The 19309-nt window shown below is 38.9% G+C and overlaps 1 protein-coding gene across 1 annotated transcript in view; it reads left to right on the forward strand.

Moving 5' to 3' along the window:
* The first annotated feature begins 1390 nt into the window (after window positions 1–1390).
* Window positions 1391–19309, forward strand: part of slc16a2 (solute carrier family 16 member 2) — a 38990-nt gene continuing 21071 nt past the window's right edge. Inside the window, exon 1 of the mRNA XM_057850093.1 lies at window positions 1391–2348. Coding sequence (XP_057706076.1) covers window positions 1934–2348 — 415 coding nt within the window. The 5' untranslated portion in view covers window positions 1391–1933. The remainder of the gene's footprint in view (window positions 2349–19309) is intronic.

The following is a 19309-nucleotide window of genomic DNA, read 5'->3' on the forward strand; positions in this document are numbered from 1 at the left end:
ACAGTAAAGCATTGCCCTATTTTACGTTCAGTACATATTTTACGTTATACGTCAGGAAAAAAAAAAAGTTTTTTTTTTTTGGATGGACGGGCCATGTTTTAAAACCTTGCAGATAACTACATCACCAAAACATGGAAATCAAGCAAATAAGTGCAGCACAGTGGCTCCGCCCAGGGGATACAATTTTTGACGGGGGTAACCACATTGGCACGACACTGGCATGCCTACCATATACAATGGATGATCTTGGCAAAAAGTATAGCTGTCCTAAGCAGTCTTATTTTGAATTCCCCTCAAAAATGATGGGAAACAAAAAACGCTAATTTTTAACTTTTTATTATAAATATTTTTGTAAGTTAATTTTATTGTTGACACTATGTTTCGGGGCTATCAACATGTTGTGTCCCCCTCGCCCCAAAAGTCAAAGTCCGCCTATGAAAGCTTAAACATCATTTTCAAACTAAAAACAAGTCGGTGGACTATTTTGTTTGCCTTCATGAAAACACAGCGAAACAGGCAACTTTTTTTTTTTCTTTTTTTTCCCTTTTTTTTACAAAAACTACAAAGGTATATGAGAAATCCCTCCAAGCCTTGTTGCTGAAGTTGTTGCTAAATCCAAAAAGTCCCACACTGCAGCAGAGACATTACTATTACCTGCCTGCAAAGCCATTGTCAGTGACATTGTCGGCCCTGATGCGGTTAAAGACATTGCTAAAGTCCCCCTGTCTGATAATTCTGAGCTTTTCAAGCCTAACTGCTATAACAAAAAAAAAAAAAAAAAAAAACAGACTGAGAGCAGCGGCCAGCATATCGCCTTTGTGTTCATCTAAACTGGCTGAAGTTGCACACTGAGAAAGTATAAATATTGAGAAATCATTTTATAATTAAATATATTGTAAAGTAAATTCTGAACATTTTTGGTTTGTGGTGTGCCGCGAGATCTATAGAGTAGACAGGGATATTGATGTGTCAAGAGCCAAAGGCCAGATTGGAGTCGTTAATAAATTATTTATTTCTCTGCGGCCTTGTAGCAAATGCGCCACGTACAGGTACCGGTCCGCAGCCCGGTAGTTGGGGACCGGTGGCATAAATGACTTGTCCCAAAGTGACATTTTCCATTACAACAAGCTGTCAATGAGCATAAAAGTAATTTATTATTTATAAATGATAAAATATATATTAAAAAAAAAAAAAAAAGAAAGAAAAAGTTCAGGAAGATGTGACTGGTGAGTAGCAATACAAACACAGCCAACTATGATAATTTACCTCTTTACTGAAACCTGCAGCAGTGAATAGTCCAACAGAAACTCAAGTAACGACATCATGACACTGATACCAAAACGTACAAATATCATTGTGTGTATCGATATTTTTTGCTCCTTGAATCGACCCACCCACCACGACTGCCAGGAAAGGAGGGCGTGAGTTAGTTGTTGAATGACAGCCCGACCGGCGTCGTTGTGTTGATCGGTGTGTGGCCGAGACGAAGGAGCCTGTGGAATATACACACGTGAATTAGACCCACTTTATTAGAACAGTTTACCTTAACTCAGCCGTCGTTGCGTTGTCGTCGGGGACTAAAGTGGTGCCTATAGGCCGAGACGAGGTGCTCTCAGGTTAGTGGTCCGGCCGGTTCTTTGGTGAGCGAGGAAGCCAGCAAAAGTAAACACGATTCTCAATCTGTTAGAACTCTTTCTCTTTTAAAATAACAGCGCCAACAATCAAATCAGTCTGTCAAAATGGCACATATTGGGCTCGCGGCTTTTATTATTGACGCCCAGACTGTGAGCAACGCATAGGGAGCTTGTCGGCCACTATGTTTTGAAGGGGAGCCAATCAAATCTGCTATTCAAATCCACGCTTATGTGAGTGACCTATATCTCATGTATGTGCGCCAAGAGCCCGCAGTTACCTCAGCGCTAGACCAGACAGCATGGGGACGAACGGGGTAGACAAGCAGGCGCAGCCGTCTAGCGGCGTGTCCGGGACGGAGCAGTCCGCCGCGGGTTCCCCGGACGAGCAGGGCGATGCTGCCAAAGATACAGGGCGGGAGAAGGATGACTTTTCACCGGAGAGTGAGCATAAACTGCCCCAGGAGGACAGCACAGTACAATTGATCGAGACTGGATGCAAGCTGATTCCACCCCCGGCTCTTGAACCTGATACGACGGAGCGGAACGGCGGAGGATTCGTTCCGCCTGAAGGTGGTTTTGGCTGGCTGGTGGTTTTGGCAGCCACCTGGTGCAATGGGTCCATCTTCGGGATTCAGAACTCTTTTGGCATCCTGCATATGATGCTGGTGAGGGAGCATGCAGACCCCGAGGACAAGACCTCCCAGTTCAAAGTGGGTAAGTAGTATACCTGCATTTATTCATTCAGTCTACATGAAATCATCCTCTTAGATGAGGGACGCTCTACAATTTAAGTGCGTTTATATCACGATAAACGTACAACAGTAAGCTATTAATAACACATTCCCCCCAAAAGCAGTTTTTCAATGTTGTGAGTCACTTCATCATGGCAAACCACCCATATGACCTTTGTTTTAGTATTCGAAGAAGTTTGACATTTAAAGCAACACTAGGTAGCTTTTCAACCATTATAAAATATTTTAATAACATTTTTGATATTATGTCGACTGACAACTAGTTGAATGACACCTCATTTATATCTTGAGGGTGTCTTTATCGCATTCACCGGTGTTCTGTCAAAATTTGCTCCCTTATAAAAATTTGCTCCTAAAGCTTTTGTGGCGGTGGAAAAGCCAACTTTTACATTCAGTTGGACTCTCAATGTTATCCAAAGGTGCTAAATAAACTAATGACATCATGAACATACATGTACAACACGAAAATGGCGTAAATTAGTGCTTAACGACACGGCAAAGTCGCTAACAGTGAAAGAGCGGGGTGCAGTTGTTGTGTGCAGCTAACATGGCAGGATGTGTCTGAGAACTTTTGTACATGATTAAATGTAAGTAAATATTCCTTTCTTTAAAGAAATTCTGTAGTGTTTACTTTGGAATCGCTACATTGGCGGCCATTTTTAACTAACTTAATTAACTTTAATTTTCGATGGGTTGCAAAATTTGTCAGAACACCGGCACTAATAAAGTTTGAGAAGGGTCGCAGGAACCCTGCCAGGCACACAAAAAAAACCTACAAAAGTGCTGACTGCTTTACGGCATATCCCAGATAGCAGACCGACGTTGAAAAGATGTTGCATCAACATTCCACTGTCGATCATGTACCGTTGATTCAACGTCACTTTTGCATCCTCATTTAATGTTGCTTCAGCGTTGAAATCCTTACAAAACCTAAACGTCATTTTGATTATTAATATTGGAACAACGCTGAATCAATGTTATGTTTTCGACCAAAACGCCCGCTCATCCATAACTCAATGACTTTTCAATCATATTACCCGGTCAAACATAAATCAAGTATTTGTCAACATTAGTTCATCAACTATAAAATAATGTTAACCCAACCATAGCCTGACATAGCATAGATCAACGTTGTGTCAATGTCACTCTACGTCAAGAATTTCGATGTCAACCATACTCGTGATTTTGATGGAAAATCAACGTTTATTTATTGTAGGTCTGCTATCTGGGATGTCACTTCCCCATTCATCATAAAGACTGAAGTCCATGCGAATGCTTTCGCCTGAATTCTGCAAAAAAAACAGCAAAAGAGACAAAATTTGTCTGAGGAGGAAAAAAAAAGCCCGCCGAACTCTTCTGCGCTGACGAGTTTGGGTGGGCTGGGGGTGTAGCCACACTAAGGCGCACGGGTGCCAACCATCATATGCTATTGTTTAGCCACAACTGGATTCATTACCTTATTACTATTCATCTTTCACACAGCCGTTGGAAACAGAAATGTTGTTTAATCCATCTGCAGGTAACCGGGAGATTGATTTTTGATTGATTGATTGATGATTTTACGACACATTGCGGGTTCGGGCTGGTCCTCATGGGAAACGCAGTCTTCCGTAAGGCAAAACACTACCATTTTTTTCCCACTGGCATCACTAAAATTGACCAAAACTGAACAATTACCAAGTGTTTCTTTAAAAATGATCATGGTTGCAATAAGTTACCTCCAGTATATGACCAATTCAAACAATTTCTAACTTCATTTTGTCTCAACAGTGTAAAAAAACAAAAAGAAAACCAAACAGATAGTGCTTCTTTTCCATTCTGAATCAAATACTGTATGAGTTGTGGGGAAAAAGTTTCAGGACTGTCACAAAACATTTTATTTCAAGTTAAAACCACAAGTTTATTCTTCAACATAAGCCCCCTATAGTCTAACACCCTTTTCAGCTTTCAGTACCACATCTTCATGCACTACACATAATCCGTTTTTATGAGTAGGGAGGTAGTTCAAGCTCTGCGATGTTTGTTTGTAACCAGGAAATGCCATATGTTAAGAGCATTGTGAACAGGCATGTGTGTTGAAAAAGCCTTAAGTCATCCTGTCTCAATGCTTGGCTTTTTTTCTCGCAGCGTGAATGAAACAAACGCTGCAGGATCATTTTGTAGATGCGCTAATTGTTCATCTGGCCCTGTAGCAAGACTACACTTTGGGGTTTGCTTTCTTCACCCCTTGGCAACATAAGACTTCTTCTCTTAAAGGCCTTTGTGTTTTGCTACCTGATTATCCATTACTCATCCAAGCAAGTGTAACCTTATGGGTCATATAACCATACACTGTGTAGTACCTGATGGACTGTCACACAGAATATAGCAAAAAACATGTGAAAAAAAGTTTAATGAGTGTTGAGGCTTAGGTCACAGTTATACTCCATGGCAATCAAGTTGAAAAAGAAAACTTGTAGTAAGTAATTGAATTTTTTTTTTTTTTTTTTTTTGCGACATTAGTCTTGGAATGTTTTGGGGGGGCTGCATCTTTTACATTGTACAATGAAAAATTTTGTGGTATAATAATTAGCCAAAAGTTGTGTTAATTATTTGGTATTTCTTATAGTTTTTTTTTCTTATATTGTTGCCAGAAACTCCTGGGCGGGAAGATTCTTGGCAGGATGTGACTGCTTTGTGAAGGAAATAACTACTATAAAAGCTTGTGATAATTAGATTTCCAGGAATTGACTTCATTTGAGTGGAGCTCTTCATAAAGCTTGCCTCCACTGGAATCAGACCATTGTTTGCTGCTTTGTTTACCTGCATATTTCTGGTTTAGATCACAGGCTATTGACAATGTTGACCACGGTTTACCAGAGTCCCGCCTTACCCCTGTTGCTGTCAAGGAATATACTAGTATAAATGGATAAATGAAGTTCACACCACAAAACTTGTAGGTTTTGCCTTTTGAATTCGTTCCGTACGGGATGCACAGTCACACGTGAAGGTTCAAGTCAAGCTATCGGAAAGGATTAAGGTTCTTAGACTGTACGCTGGAACAATGTCTGCCCTCCGCCATCAACGGTGAAAGCAGTTATGTGGAGGAAAATAAACTGGGGAGCGCAGATGTGTTCTGCTCATTTGGACTGGCCATGACTTAGCAGCTTGATGTATTTCATAATATCTTGGTTATATCTTTAAGGCCCAAGAGGAATTTAAATGTACTGTATAGTTTGGCTCTGTCAAAGCGTGAGTTAAACCTGGAAGATTCCTCATAATCTGGTCTGGAAAAACAGGGCAGTACATTTTGTCCTCCATTTCCTTACATAATTCTTCGTCGGCCAGTGTCGAATCTGAAAGGATTAAGATCAATCCAACCAACGTAAGAACAAAACAACTATATTATGAACAAAACAAGACTGCCAAAGCTTAACTGCAAAAGAAAGTTTTTTTCCACTGCTTGTGATCCATTATGCATGCTCCTCTAAAACCCCTTTAAGTGCCGTCTTCACTGGAGAACTGCAATTTGAAGGCGATTGATCTACACCTGACTCACAAATTAATAATTTTGTGTCAGCATCTAGGTGACTACTATGAATATTTTTGTGTTATGTTTGCACACCTTTCTTTTTCTACATTGTGATTTCATTTAATTTCTGAGGAGGTCGGACACTAAATCATTTTGTGACGCTAATGACACAGATTGTTTTGGACTGAGAAAAACATCCTAACGGGAATGACGGCAATAAAAATTACTGTGGGAACTGTTACTATTGCTTGGCAAATTGACACAATTTAAAAAAAAACAAACAATCTGGACAGATGTTTTGTTAGAACTAGTGGTATGGATAGTAGTGTTGTATATTTTATTTTTTGGCTCTTGTCATTCTCATCATAATTTTTGATTCAACCCTTCTTATGGTGAAAAAGAAAGAAAAAAAAAACAAGAAGGGAAAGCAAAACACCAGTACAGTTAATCCTTTGATACTCAATGGACCAGGGTCCCATGGGGTAGGCTGAAGTCACGTGTAATGGGTTGACATTTTATAAATGTTATCTCTTTTAATACTTGCTGCAATAAAGACACGAAAAACAGTTGTTTAATAGTCAAACAAAGTTTTCCTAAAATTGGCAAATCTATGTAGTTTACTGTTTTTAGAGGCCTATATTCATAAAAACCTTTGCTTGAATTCAAAATAGTGTAACTTCAGATTATTTGGCTTTGAAGTCCACCCTGTTAAACTGTTGCAGCCGGTGGGCTGTTTATTACTTGCAGGTGGTCTAGATTTGACCAGTAATTACACATTGGCATGTAGATGTTTCATTCCGATTGTGCCAACATATACAAAAACCCTGCAACGCCAAGGTGTATACTCAGCTGCATTCTGCTCGGTCAAGTACAACACTGAGGGTGCGGAAAAGGCTTTCAAATTCAGTGGGGAGGGGGGGGGGAGATCTTTTGTGTGAATTTTCACCGGCTACACCAGCTTCCTTCTATCAAAAACATACATTTTAAGTATTTAACCCTTCAAATTGTCCATAGGTATGAGTGTGAATGTTTGTTTGCTCGATCAATAAGATCCATGTATTTAATTAGCAGCCGGTCCAGAATGTAACCTAAGATGCCTTTCGCCCAAAGCCAGCATGGATTAAAGTCCAGCTAGTGGATAGATGGATGTTAAATTCAACAATGAATGTCATTTCAATCAATCTGTCCTATCACTGTGGAGTTTGCCAGTTACCTAGGCTAGTCTGAAAAATGTCTTCTTTTTTTTTCTGCAAATTAAAACTGGTTGCTGCTGTGTGGCTTAAAAATCTCAACAACCTTGTTCAGGACCTGCTAAAGCCAGTTCATGTGGTCGCTTTGGAATGTGCCTTGGTACCAATTCTTTTGTCTTGTACCTCAATCTGTTACTGTAGCAATAAATAAACGACTATTGTCGTGACTAAGTCAGTAGTCGTGTTATGTGACTGGAAGAATAATAAACTTAACTAAAACATTTATTTATTTATTTATTTATTTATTGTCATCATCATCATCGGTATCACTGACAGTTACAAGATGTGATATGATTAACCCGAAGAAAGAAAGCATAAAACATAAAACATAAGACATCACAACTAAAACATATGACCCATCGTCAGTTTATCTTTGTAAATGTTTTCTTTGGTTCCATGTTCCCAGCATTATTCTCATGTCTTCAAAGAGCATCTCATGTAACCTTACAACCTTGTTAACAGAAAAATGAGCTTTCATTATTACTTAGACATTTTGACCCCTTCTAGTCAGTTGCAGCCAAAGATGTCACAGTAGCACAGGTAAATTGGTGCATTTCCAGTGCATTAAAAATTGGCTGTATTTTATTTGTAGCCCATGTTCAATGTTATACAGTAAGTATTTTATTCCAACATTTTAAATATTAGTTAAAAAAAAAAAGACTTCACTGTTAAAAAAATGGCAAAAAATGAAATTTCAAATCAACCTATTTCGCTTGCATTTGTAAGTTTTGATGGAAAACAACTACAAACAAATGCAAGTTATTGCCAAAAACTCAAAATTTTAAGCTGAATTTACGTTAAGTAAGCAGAACCCCAGATTTTTAGTAAACTGGACTTAACCCGGGTTTAACTACATAAAGTTGATCCAAGCAGGATTCAAAACTGGGTCACTCAATGACAGAGCAATGTGTAGACAAGTGAGCTATACATTCTGGCTGGCCATCCCTTTTGAACGCATCAGGAGAAAGACTAGGGCTATGTTCACACAACAACATTTCAAGGTAGCACAACTCAACATTTGAATTGAAAACAACTTATCTTTTCAAGTTCGTTTTACTTAGTTTTGCTCCAAGACTCATTACGTAATTCATTTTTAACATGATAAAATGAGTTAGAATACTTCAAATAAGTTACTCGAGAGAATTTGCTAAATTAATATCAACTCATAACTAATTTATCTTTATTGGGAGTTTCATGTTTTGTAGCGTACCTCCTGTAACTTAGTTTTGTTTGCTACTAGGCTAATTTAAAAGTTTATCTTGAGGCATGGGGTTTCAATCGTGTCTCTAAGGCTAGGTTCATACTCCTGGTCTTAATGCACAAGTCCAATTTTTTCGTGATTTTCCGACTTTAGTGAAGCATTAATTTGACCGTCTGAACGTGACAAGTCGCATAGAAGTGGGCCATTTTAAATCCGATCTGGGTCACTTTCGTATGTGGTTTTAAATCCGACTTGGGCAAAACTTTTCAAAATGTGGCGAAAGTCTGAAGTCTCAAGTCTCCTAACTTGGAATTCATGCAGCAATTACGTAAGCAAAGAGTTAGAGCGTCTGGCACACAGTGCGTGAATGCGGTTTATCAATTCATATAAACTTTAAATATAAGAGTAAACTGGGATTATTTATGTCTGTTATTTGTGTTCTCTTTTTGCAAATCAAAAAAATGCATTTGTTTTGATACTTTTGTGCATGCGGGTCACTTTGCTCAGCGTTTGTTGGATGTGAGTTAGTGCGCATGCGTAATACTTGAACGGGCTCAATGGAAAATGGCAGTCTGAATGTGCACGCCACAAAAATAAATATGATGAAAACTGGAAGTGTGCATTAAAGGCTGATTTTTGCTTCTGTGTTCCCGTGACGGCGGAGCGACAGCGTAGATACGACGCCGTCAATGCGCATTCGAAGTTCTGCGTCAAGGGAACGCTTTGTGCTGTAATTCACCGCCATGCCACTGGAGGGATGTGGCTTTGTGTTTGTACGGTTTTAGAGGACTCTTCTCGAATTCCTGTAGTTTTCCTACGGTCATTGATAGCCATGGCAACGGAGATGGAACGTGTGTATTTGCAGCAGTAGCTAATCAATGTTGAACAACAAATGTTGTTAATGCTAATGTTGACGCGTAGGCGACACAGAAGACGTTTGCGAATGTTTAAAAATGGTGTTGTTGTTTTGCTGAACCGGAAACAATATCCTGAGCGGACCAATCACACTCTTTTGACGTTCACGTCACGCGCGTTGACGTGACGTGTAGTCAGGATTTGTTGGAGGAACAAGTCAGTCTACGGCGTAGGTCTGCCGTCACCGCTACGAAGAAGCATAAATCAGCCTTTAGACTAGAGATAGACAGATTATCAGCCGGGCCAATTATCGGCGCCGATATTTGGAAATTTGACGTATATTTGTATCTGTCTTTTTTTTTTTTTTTTTTTTAAATCGACCGTCCGATATGAAAAAAATCCATTTGAAACTCGGTTATTTTGGCTCAGATACAGCTGCGCCTCTCTCTCCTGCCTGCTGTCTCTTGCACTGGTATTCACACCGTCCTCTGATTGGTTAAATGGTAATAGTAAGGAGTTACACTTGTGTTGCGCTTTTCCAGCTTTTAAGGCCCTCAAAGTGCAGCACTATTTATGTGATTCAATAAACATGCTTGAGGCGTTTCAATGAAGTTCAGTGTTTGCGTTATTCATTTTTTTACGCCAGTTTTTATACTTTTAATGCAAATTCATATCAGGTCCAAAAATTGTTTATCGGCCCCTCTAACTACTAATAATCGGTATCAGTCCTGAAAAATCCATATTGGTCAATCTCTAATTAAGACCTGCTGTATGAACCTAGCCTAAGTATCCTCTACTTCAAATTTAATTCATTATACCAAGATCATACACCACATGCCAGTGACATGACACCTTATGTTACCGGCACAACTGACCTAAGATTTAAGGTTTGCATTTCAATACTTATGCAACCAAACGAGTTTAAAGATTTAAAACTCAGCTGATAGAATTATTATCATTTTTAATTTGACATGGACATGGTATTGCTTCAGTTGACTTCTTTATTTGACATGCCTGTTTCATGGCTGTGTTTCAAGGATAGGACTGCTTTGTTCTTGATACCCAGCCTGAATTGGGACAGTAACCATTAATTATTTTTGACAATTTTGATTGAAGAACCGGTTCCAACTGTGTATGCTGACATTATATTCTGTCAGTGTAGAACTATATGAAATACAGTATATTACTGCAGTGTGTGTTCTTCCTTGCTTAATTGCTTCACAAAATTGACAGGAAAAGAGACACTCACTGGTAACTGAGTCTATTGTCAAGAGAATATTGTAGAATGTCAGAAATTTCTAGATTTTTTTTTTTTTTACAGTTAACCAGTAGAAATGGAAAGCCCCTAAAGTTATACAAGTTAATTTTTACCCCCAAAAGAAAACAAAATGCCTTGAAAGTCATACAAAAAAAGACAATTAAAAATCACACATTAAAAAACTAAAATGAGAAAAATAAATATGTACGAGGTGCATCTAAAATGCATATTACCTTTGCATTTCTGTTGACTTTAAAAAAAATCAAAGCAAACTTATTTTTCATCTATGAATGAATAGCCTGTGCTGGGTTGTTGGGGCCAAGGTTTGTTAAATCGACACATAAGGAACCTCGAAATGTGGGCTTCCTCATGATTTTTTTCAACGTATGCTGGATAGATTTATAGATTTAGATTTTTACCAGCGTGGCTCGGATAAAAAAATGCAAAGTGGCATTTTCTATGCTAATTTTTTTGGTTTTGAATTAATTTTCTGCACTAAATGGAGGCCTAAAGAGATCATTTAAGATCACTCCCAGACACATAAAGTACAACTGTGTAAAATGTCTTCTAAATCCGCGCAGCCGTTTCGGCGGCCATAAAACAAGAACACACAAACAGCCACACAGACAAACTCGCCTTTATATAGATTAAAATATCTAGCTGAAATGAATCCCTTAATATAAACATTCCGGCAAATTGAACATTTTTTGTAATTTAGTGTCTTGTTGTGGAGTACTCAAAGCCACAACATATTATCACATGAAACCATAAAATTTGATCGCAAACTGTGACATTGCAATCACAAGAGATGCGTTTTTCGGCCTAAAGATGGCACTGTCACATCCACAGTCAAGTAGCATTTTCAATGCTACTTTTTGGAGTTCGAAGGAATTTTCCGCAAATGGAGGCCTAGGCTTCGTTTCAATCACGGTTTTATGTGCCCTCGCGCACTTTCCCTTGGGGGAACTCCCGCCGCCATCTTAAAGCGGAAATGTGAAGTAAGGTTGGCCAACCATGTTTTTGAATAATATCAATGGCTAAACAATTATAAGCATATTTTCATTATTTTTTTTAACGCAACCCTTCCAGATTCTTTGTTTAACCCATAGCAACGCCCTTGACAACGAAAATGCTTTTCTTCGGTAATCTTCGGAAATCTTCGGAAATTACGTCACACCGGGAAGTGCGAGGGAAGTCCGCCATAGAACAGTATTGTTTGTTGCATTGCTTCTCGGTAAGATCCCACAGCGGTGTGTGGCGATGTTTTGTTCTCACTCAAACGAAAAGTTGTATGAGTGGCCAAAGGATAGCAGGGCACGTAAATGGACATCTTTCGTTCGCACGAAGTGAATGAATTTCACGCCATCATCAGGTAGTGTTCTCTGCTGCAAACACTTCGAAGATGCCTGCTTCCTTAACCGGTCTGCTTATGATCAAGGATTTGCCAAAAAGTATGTGTGATTTTTGGATAGATGACTGATGACTTTGTCAAAGCAGAGCCTGCCAACTGTTGTGGAATGAACAGTATAAGCTAGCGACGTTAGCCGAAAGTTAACTCGTGGCAATCCCCGATCATAGTTGTTGTTGCGTTCGCTAGGTTAAGCGTGTTTAAATTGTGCGTCATCTACGATCTTGTCCGAAAGGGTTAATCCACTGTCAATCGGGAAAGGGGTGTGGATGTGCATATAAGCGGGTAGGCGTCGCGGTAATTCACGGTCATGTTGCCGTAAGAGACACACACCGCCGGTGAGTTTGTGCACATTTATTTGTATTTGTATTATGTATTTCCACCTTCATGCTTCAAGCATTGCATTGCATTTGTACGGTTCGGCGTTTCTTTCACGGTGATCGCTTGATAGCCTTTTAGTTTGTGTTTTACGTACGAGAGCCGCTGACAGGTGACAACAACAAGCATGTTGGTTTTAATGTCTGGCAGCGAATCAGCGAGCGTGCAGGTCACGCAGTGAATCATGGGAAATGTAGTCTCGGGACAACACTGAAGTGATGCTTTGTAATCTGTTCACTTGTGTGAAAAAACTACATTTCCTCACGCCATTAGACGCCACTTCCTGCCGAGAGCCCCGAGCTGTGTTCGTACTGTTAGCTCCATGTGTTAATAAAGAAACAAAGTTGTCAGCACGTCGTGTGTTCGATACATTTGTAAACAAAAAGCTCATAACAAGACACTATGCACGATCCGTTTAAGAGACGCTGGAGTAGTAGGAGGCGAGGAGGAGATCAGCGAGAAGCAAAACTTTGCGGTCGAATGTGGCGGCAGTCCGCTATTATTTTGTTTTCTTATTGTTGCCACAATAAAGTGGAGAAAGCCATCAACGACTCATCTTCTTTCCCCCCAACGTTTTTATATTATTATTTTATATGCACGAGAGCTGCCGGATCTGCCAAAATGAACATGAAGTCTGATTATTATTTTTTTTAACAATGTCATCAGATAGACAAAAACATAAAATTATGTGCAAATGCCTGCATCTTCAAATCATGAAAATATTAACAGCCTATATTTTACCAATTTTGTAATCTCGATGGGTCTTGTCTCCATTCCATGTCAGGTAGTCTAGGCACATTGTTTGCATCCTGATTAGCGTCTGGCTTATACATGTTAGGTCCAACATAAAATTCCAAGCTCCTCTTCTTCCTCCAACTCTTCAAAAACTTGGATCTCCTCCCTTGCACTTGATCTATCGCTTATATCGCTGTTTGAATCATTGTTTGAAGGGCTTTGTATGGCGGCCGTATGCATGGAGCTGCCATCGCTGTTCCCGGAGTGACGTATCACTTCCGGGTTCGTCCCCTTTCAGGCTCGAACTTCGGAAACACGATTATTTTGTCAAATATACAACATATAAATTATTTTTTCATGCTTTATTTGTTGGACAATGTTTAATTACTTTAATTGTGACCATATTTGGCATGTTATGAAATTACTTCACATTTCTGCTTTAAGGGCTGTTCCATTTCCCTAAACGGCGAAGTGAACTTGGTGAAATCGACCCTTTGAGGGCTTAGTGATCAAGTCAACAACGGTGGTCACTTCAGTGCTCCTGATATCCCACAATGCATTGCTGTGGTGCACGGAAAATATGTCCTTGCGGTGGTGATAATGAAGCTCAAACACCGTTGGCTACTGTATATATACCACCAAAGAAGAAGAAAATGAATTAGTTTTTGTCACTGACTTTTCTATTTCGCTTGCCTTTTCTATTTTGCTTTTAACAAAAGGAATGGTCTGTCAATCAAATGGCATTGGGAGGGACTGAAGCTAAAACTAATGTCAACTAAACTCAAAGCAGGTTAAATCTATTTAAACAACAAATCTGTCTACAAATGATAAGGTAAAGACAAATAATAAATAAATAAATAAATAAAATAATGAATTTCCCAAATAAAATTTTATACAAAACTAATAATTCTGTTCATTCCCAGGTACGGACGCATTGCCATCAAGTGCGGAATACTTCTCTGTCTTATTTACATGAGTTTCCGTTTATTTTGTGTGATTTGGAGTAAGGCATATAACGCCACTTCAACATGTGATTGATCCATGCTTGTCTGGCTTGTGAATGAACGAGGGCAAGTGTGTTCCATTTATGTCTTTCACTTCCACTCCACCCACTTTTCCTCCGCCCTCCAAGTGGCCTCAGTGTGACGTCATTGCAAGTTGAGCAAGGGCAACTCAAACTGTTATTGAAACGCAGCCCTACAGAGATCAAACCCATCTACAAACACTCCCAGACAGATAAAATACTATTGAGTAAAATTCCATCAAAATCCGCCCAGCCGTTTCGGAGTCCATAGTGAATGAACACTCGCACACACAGTTTCATTTATATATACCGGTAAGGATAGAGAGTAACAGTTTGACATTGGAAACAGTCAATTTAATTTCTGCAATATTTTTTCCACAACTATGATCAAATAGAAGTTCTCACAGACTCCTGAAACAAAATGCGCCTGTTTAACTGGTTCAGAAGTTTTAATTATACTTAGACGATGCTTTTAATTTGATAATTAATACGTTCAACATGTACGTTCAGTGTCTTGAACTTTGATAGAGACGGTTTGAAATTGGAACCCATTTTTTTCTATTTATGCAATATTTTTTTCCCCAACTAGGATCAATTTAAAGCTCTCCCAGAATCATGAAACAAACTGTGTTTGAATGGTTTAAAAATAAATTTTACTTACAGTGCCTTGCAAAAGTATTCGGCCCCCTTGAATCTTGCAACCTTTCGCCACATTTCAGACTTCAAACATAAAGATATGAAATTTAATTTTTTTGTCAAGAATCAACAACAAGTGGGACACAATCGTGAAGTGGAACAATATTTATTGGATAATTTAAACTTTTTTAACAAATAAAAAACTGAAAAGTGGGGCGTGCAATATTATTCGGCCCCTTTACTTTCAGTGCAGCAAACTCACTCCAGAAGTTCAGTGAGGATCTCTGAATGATCCAATGTTGTCCTAAATGACCGATGATGATAAATAGAATCCACCTGTGTGTAATCAAGTCTCCGTTTAAATTCACCTGCTCTGTGATAGTCTCAGGGTTCTGTTTAAAGTGCAGAGAGCATTATGAAAACCAAGGAACACACCAGGCAGGTCCGAGATACTGTTGTGGAAAAGTGCAGAGAGCATTATGAAAACCAAGGAACACACCAGGCAGGTCCGAGATACTGTTGTGGAGAAGTTTAAAGCCGGATTTGGATACAAAAAGATTTCCCAAGCTTTGTACATCTCAAGGAGCACTGTGCAAGCCATCATATTGAAATGGAAGGAGCATCAGACCACTGCAAATCTACCAAGACCCGGCCGTCCTTGCAAACTTTCTTCTCAAACAAGGAGAAAACTGATCAGAGATGCAGCCAAAAGGCCCATGATCACTCTGGATGAACTGCAGAGATCTACAACTGAGGTGGGAGAGTCTGTCCATAGGACAACAATCAGTCGTACACTGCACAAATCTGGCCTTTATGGAAGAGTGGCAAGAAGAAATCCATTTCTCAAAGATATCCATAAAAAGTCTCGTTTAAAGTTTGCCACAAGCCACCTGGGAGACACACCAAACATGTGGAAGAAGGTGCTCTGGTCAGATGAAACCAAAATTGAACTTTTTGGCCACAATGCAAAACGATATGTTTGGCGTAAAAGCAACACAGCTCATCATCCTGAACACACCATCCCCACTGTCAAACATGGTGGTGGCAGCATCATGGTTTGGGCCTGCTTTTCTTCAGCAGGGACAGGGAAGATGGTTAAAATTGACGGGAAGATGGATGCAGCCAAATACAGGAACATTCTGGAAGAAAACCTGTTGGTATCTGCACAAGACCTGAGACTGGGACGGAGATTTATATTCCAACAGGACAATGATCCAAAACATAAAGCCAAATCTACAATGGAATGGTTAAAAAATAAACGTATCCAGGTGTTAGAATGGCCAAGTCAAAGTCCAGACCTGAATCCAATCGAGAATCTGTGGAAAGAGCTGAAGACTGCTGTTCACAAACACTCTCCATCCAACCTCACTGAGCTCGAGCTGTTTTGCAAGGAAGAATGGGCAAGAATGTCAGTCTCTCGATGTGCAAAACTGATACAAACATACCCAAGCGACTTGCAGCTGTAATTGGAGCAAAAGGTGGCGCTACAAAGTATTAACTCAAGGGGGCCGAATAATATTGCACGCCCCACTTTTCAGTTTTTTATCTGTTAAAAAAGTTTAAATTATCCAATAAATTTTGTTCCACTTCACGATTGTGTCCCACTTGTTGTTGATTCTTGACAAAAAAGTTTATATCTTTGTTTGAAGCCTGAAATGTGGCGAAAGGTTGCAAGGTTCAAGGGGGCCGAATACTTTTGCAAGGCACTGTAGTTGATGCTTTTAATGTGATAAATAGTACTTCAAACTAGGGCTGTCTCAAACGACTAATTTTCTCCCGATTAGTCAGCCGACTATTTTTACGATTAGTCGACTAATCTAATAATTAAATTTTTTTTAATTTAATTTTTTTTTTTACTAATTTAGCAATGAAATTTTTGTTGACGCTTATCAATTCACAAAAAACATTGGAACACTCAAATCATTTATTAAAGTACAAATAAACACGTAAATAACAATAATAAATCACAAATAAACAGTGAGTTCAAATGCTGATAGAATTAACTAGTGTAGCATCCCGATTGAAAAGATGGTCTCTTAAACTGATGGTTTACAACTTTTATTCCATCCTTGATGTAAACACACTGTAAAGGCTACGGTGCACACAAATAAAGCAACACAATTAGAATTTAACAAAAACTTTTCACCTTTTTTACTTTTAAACCTTATTTATATATCAATGAATTGCCTATATGAATTGCCTTTACCTTATCATTGACAATCTCTCCCTTGAGTGCAATCACTGTATATATTTATGACCTTTTAACCTTATATAATTTTCTATACCATAAAATAAACCATAACATACATGAAATAAACCTTTCAATTAGCATTAAGAACAATACTAATAGCACTTATAGGCCCATTGTCAATGAAACATTATTATTTAGTAAGGCGACAGCACCCTCTGGTGTACAAAAAATGAAAAAAAAAAAAAATTACAAACTGCGTGAAGGCGCTTGAGGTGTTTATTCACGGCCGACGTGCAGCCAAGCTTGGCACTGAAGAGACAGGACAGAAGAGCGTACTCTCCTTTGTTTCTTTGAAATAAGTCGATGTTTTGGACACTCTGGTGCGCTTTTTTGGCTTTGTGCCGCTGTCCCCGCTTGCAAACAGAGCATCCGACATTCTAACTTTCCACGCATATATATTTTTAACCCTTCATTAACCGTCGACGGCATGTTGTGCTCGTCGACGGATTTACGTCATCGATTACGTCGACTATGTCGACAGCTCTACTTCAAACCTTACTGTTAAACTGTTAAATTTTGGTGTCTTGTTCCAGAAAATATGTGGAAACATTTGCTCATGTTAGAAGACAAAAACTTTTGAAAACAGTTGTAAAATAATTTAGTACTTTTACAGTTTTAAAACTTCCAACTTGATTCTTGTGAAAACACTTGCATTCATTTAAATATATTAAACTTTAAATAACTGTCAAAAAAGTACTTCTCTCTCTCTCTCTCTCTCTCTCTCTCTCTCTCTCTCTCTCTCTCTCTCTCTCTCTCTCTGTCAGTCTCTTTCTCTCTCACACGCTCTTTTTCTCTTTTCTCTCATCTCTTTCAGCTGCAGACTCTTTGTGTAATGCTCTACAATGAGTACACTTGATTCAGCCTATTCAGGGAAAAATTGGCGCGTAGGGAAAGTGAAATGTGGGCTCTGTATCACACAATTTAGCGCGTTACAACTATTCAATACAGAACTTAAAAAGAAACCCCATGTCCTGCATGGCATCGTCAGGGTGAATGTGTTCTCAATCTAAAGTGCTCATTGGAAATGAAATGCATTTATCAATTGCCAACAAAGGACAGTCATAGCTTAGAATTCTGCAGTTCTGGAGAACAGCATGCTTTTAACACTGAAATTAGGGCTGGGCGATATTGGGGAGAAAAAAAAACTGCCATTGCGACTTTTTTGGGGTTTGCGATATATTGCGATAATTATTGCGGTACATATTGTGATATGTACAGAGAACTATAATTGTTTTGGATGGACATTGATTGGAAGAGGCTTTACGGAGTGATTTGACGCCAGACTTTCTGTGTCCTAGTCGAGAGGAATCCTAGTTGCCAGAATCATCAGCCTTTAAATATATCACACTACAAGAAGTGATTCGCAACTCTGAACTCATGACAATCAACAACTGTTCACGACTTCTCTGTCAGATTAAAATTGGACAACAATCGTGTAGTTTCAGCGAGGCTTAAGAAAACTAAAGCTGTTTTCTGGCCCGTCAATTGGACTCGTGTAAGGAGGTGGTGGACAGAAGGAAAACTCTTCCCAGCCTCTGCATTGCCTTGAAGAATTCCTCACCAGCTCCTTCAGTACCAGACTTTTGATAGGTAGAGGGAGTTATCACTTGCTCAATATATTGTAACTATTTAGCGCAACACACACACGTGCACCCCCTCCCCCCCAACCCCATCCCTTATCCCCTAACTAATATGTGTGTCTTTGTACACAGTGTAAGTTGAGTAAAGTGCTCCGTGAACACAACATTTTCACAAATTCTTTGCAGCCTGCAGGTTTACTGTGCTTTGTATTTGAACCCAGTCACCTATCAGCATTGTGGACTAATTCAATAATATGTTTGTTTAACTAGCACTACTGAGAAAAAAAACATGTGCTTGTAATCCGCAGATGAATTAAAAACAAAAAATATGCATATACAGTGGTACCTCAAGTTAAGAAATTAATTCATTCCGGAGAGGCTTTCTTATCATGATTTCTTTTCGTATATCGAATCGTGTCTCACATGTAAATTCAAGGGCGTAGGTTTGGTCACAATATTGGTAGGGACGATATAACAGCATCACCTCCATGTACACTTTTTGCTTGAGATGGGACATTAATAAGACCAAGCGGATTGGGTGAACGGTGGTCAGGGCTACACTTCTCACCAATGTGAACCAAATTAATTGATAGGCTAAATTAATAATGCAAAATAAAGCAACACAAATTTATTTAACTTCGACACTTCAAATTTATAACGTCTTAATCTGATCATTTTTCTTAAATCTTCTCCAATAATTTTCTCCATCTTGTTCTGAGTGTTAAAGGCTGGTTAACAGATTAATGCATCAGATTCTTCCACTTACTTTATGTAAATATTATTATTACTACAGTATTTGTTCTTATTAAGGCCATACAACTACAAGTTGGTCATTT

The sequence above is a fragment of the Corythoichthys intestinalis genome, chromosome 11 (assembly GCF_030265065.1).
Source record: "Corythoichthys intestinalis isolate RoL2023-P3 chromosome 11, ASM3026506v1, whole genome shotgun sequence".
Classification (NCBI taxonomy): Eukaryota; Metazoa; Chordata; class Actinopteri; order Syngnathiformes; family Syngnathidae; genus Corythoichthys; species Corythoichthys intestinalis.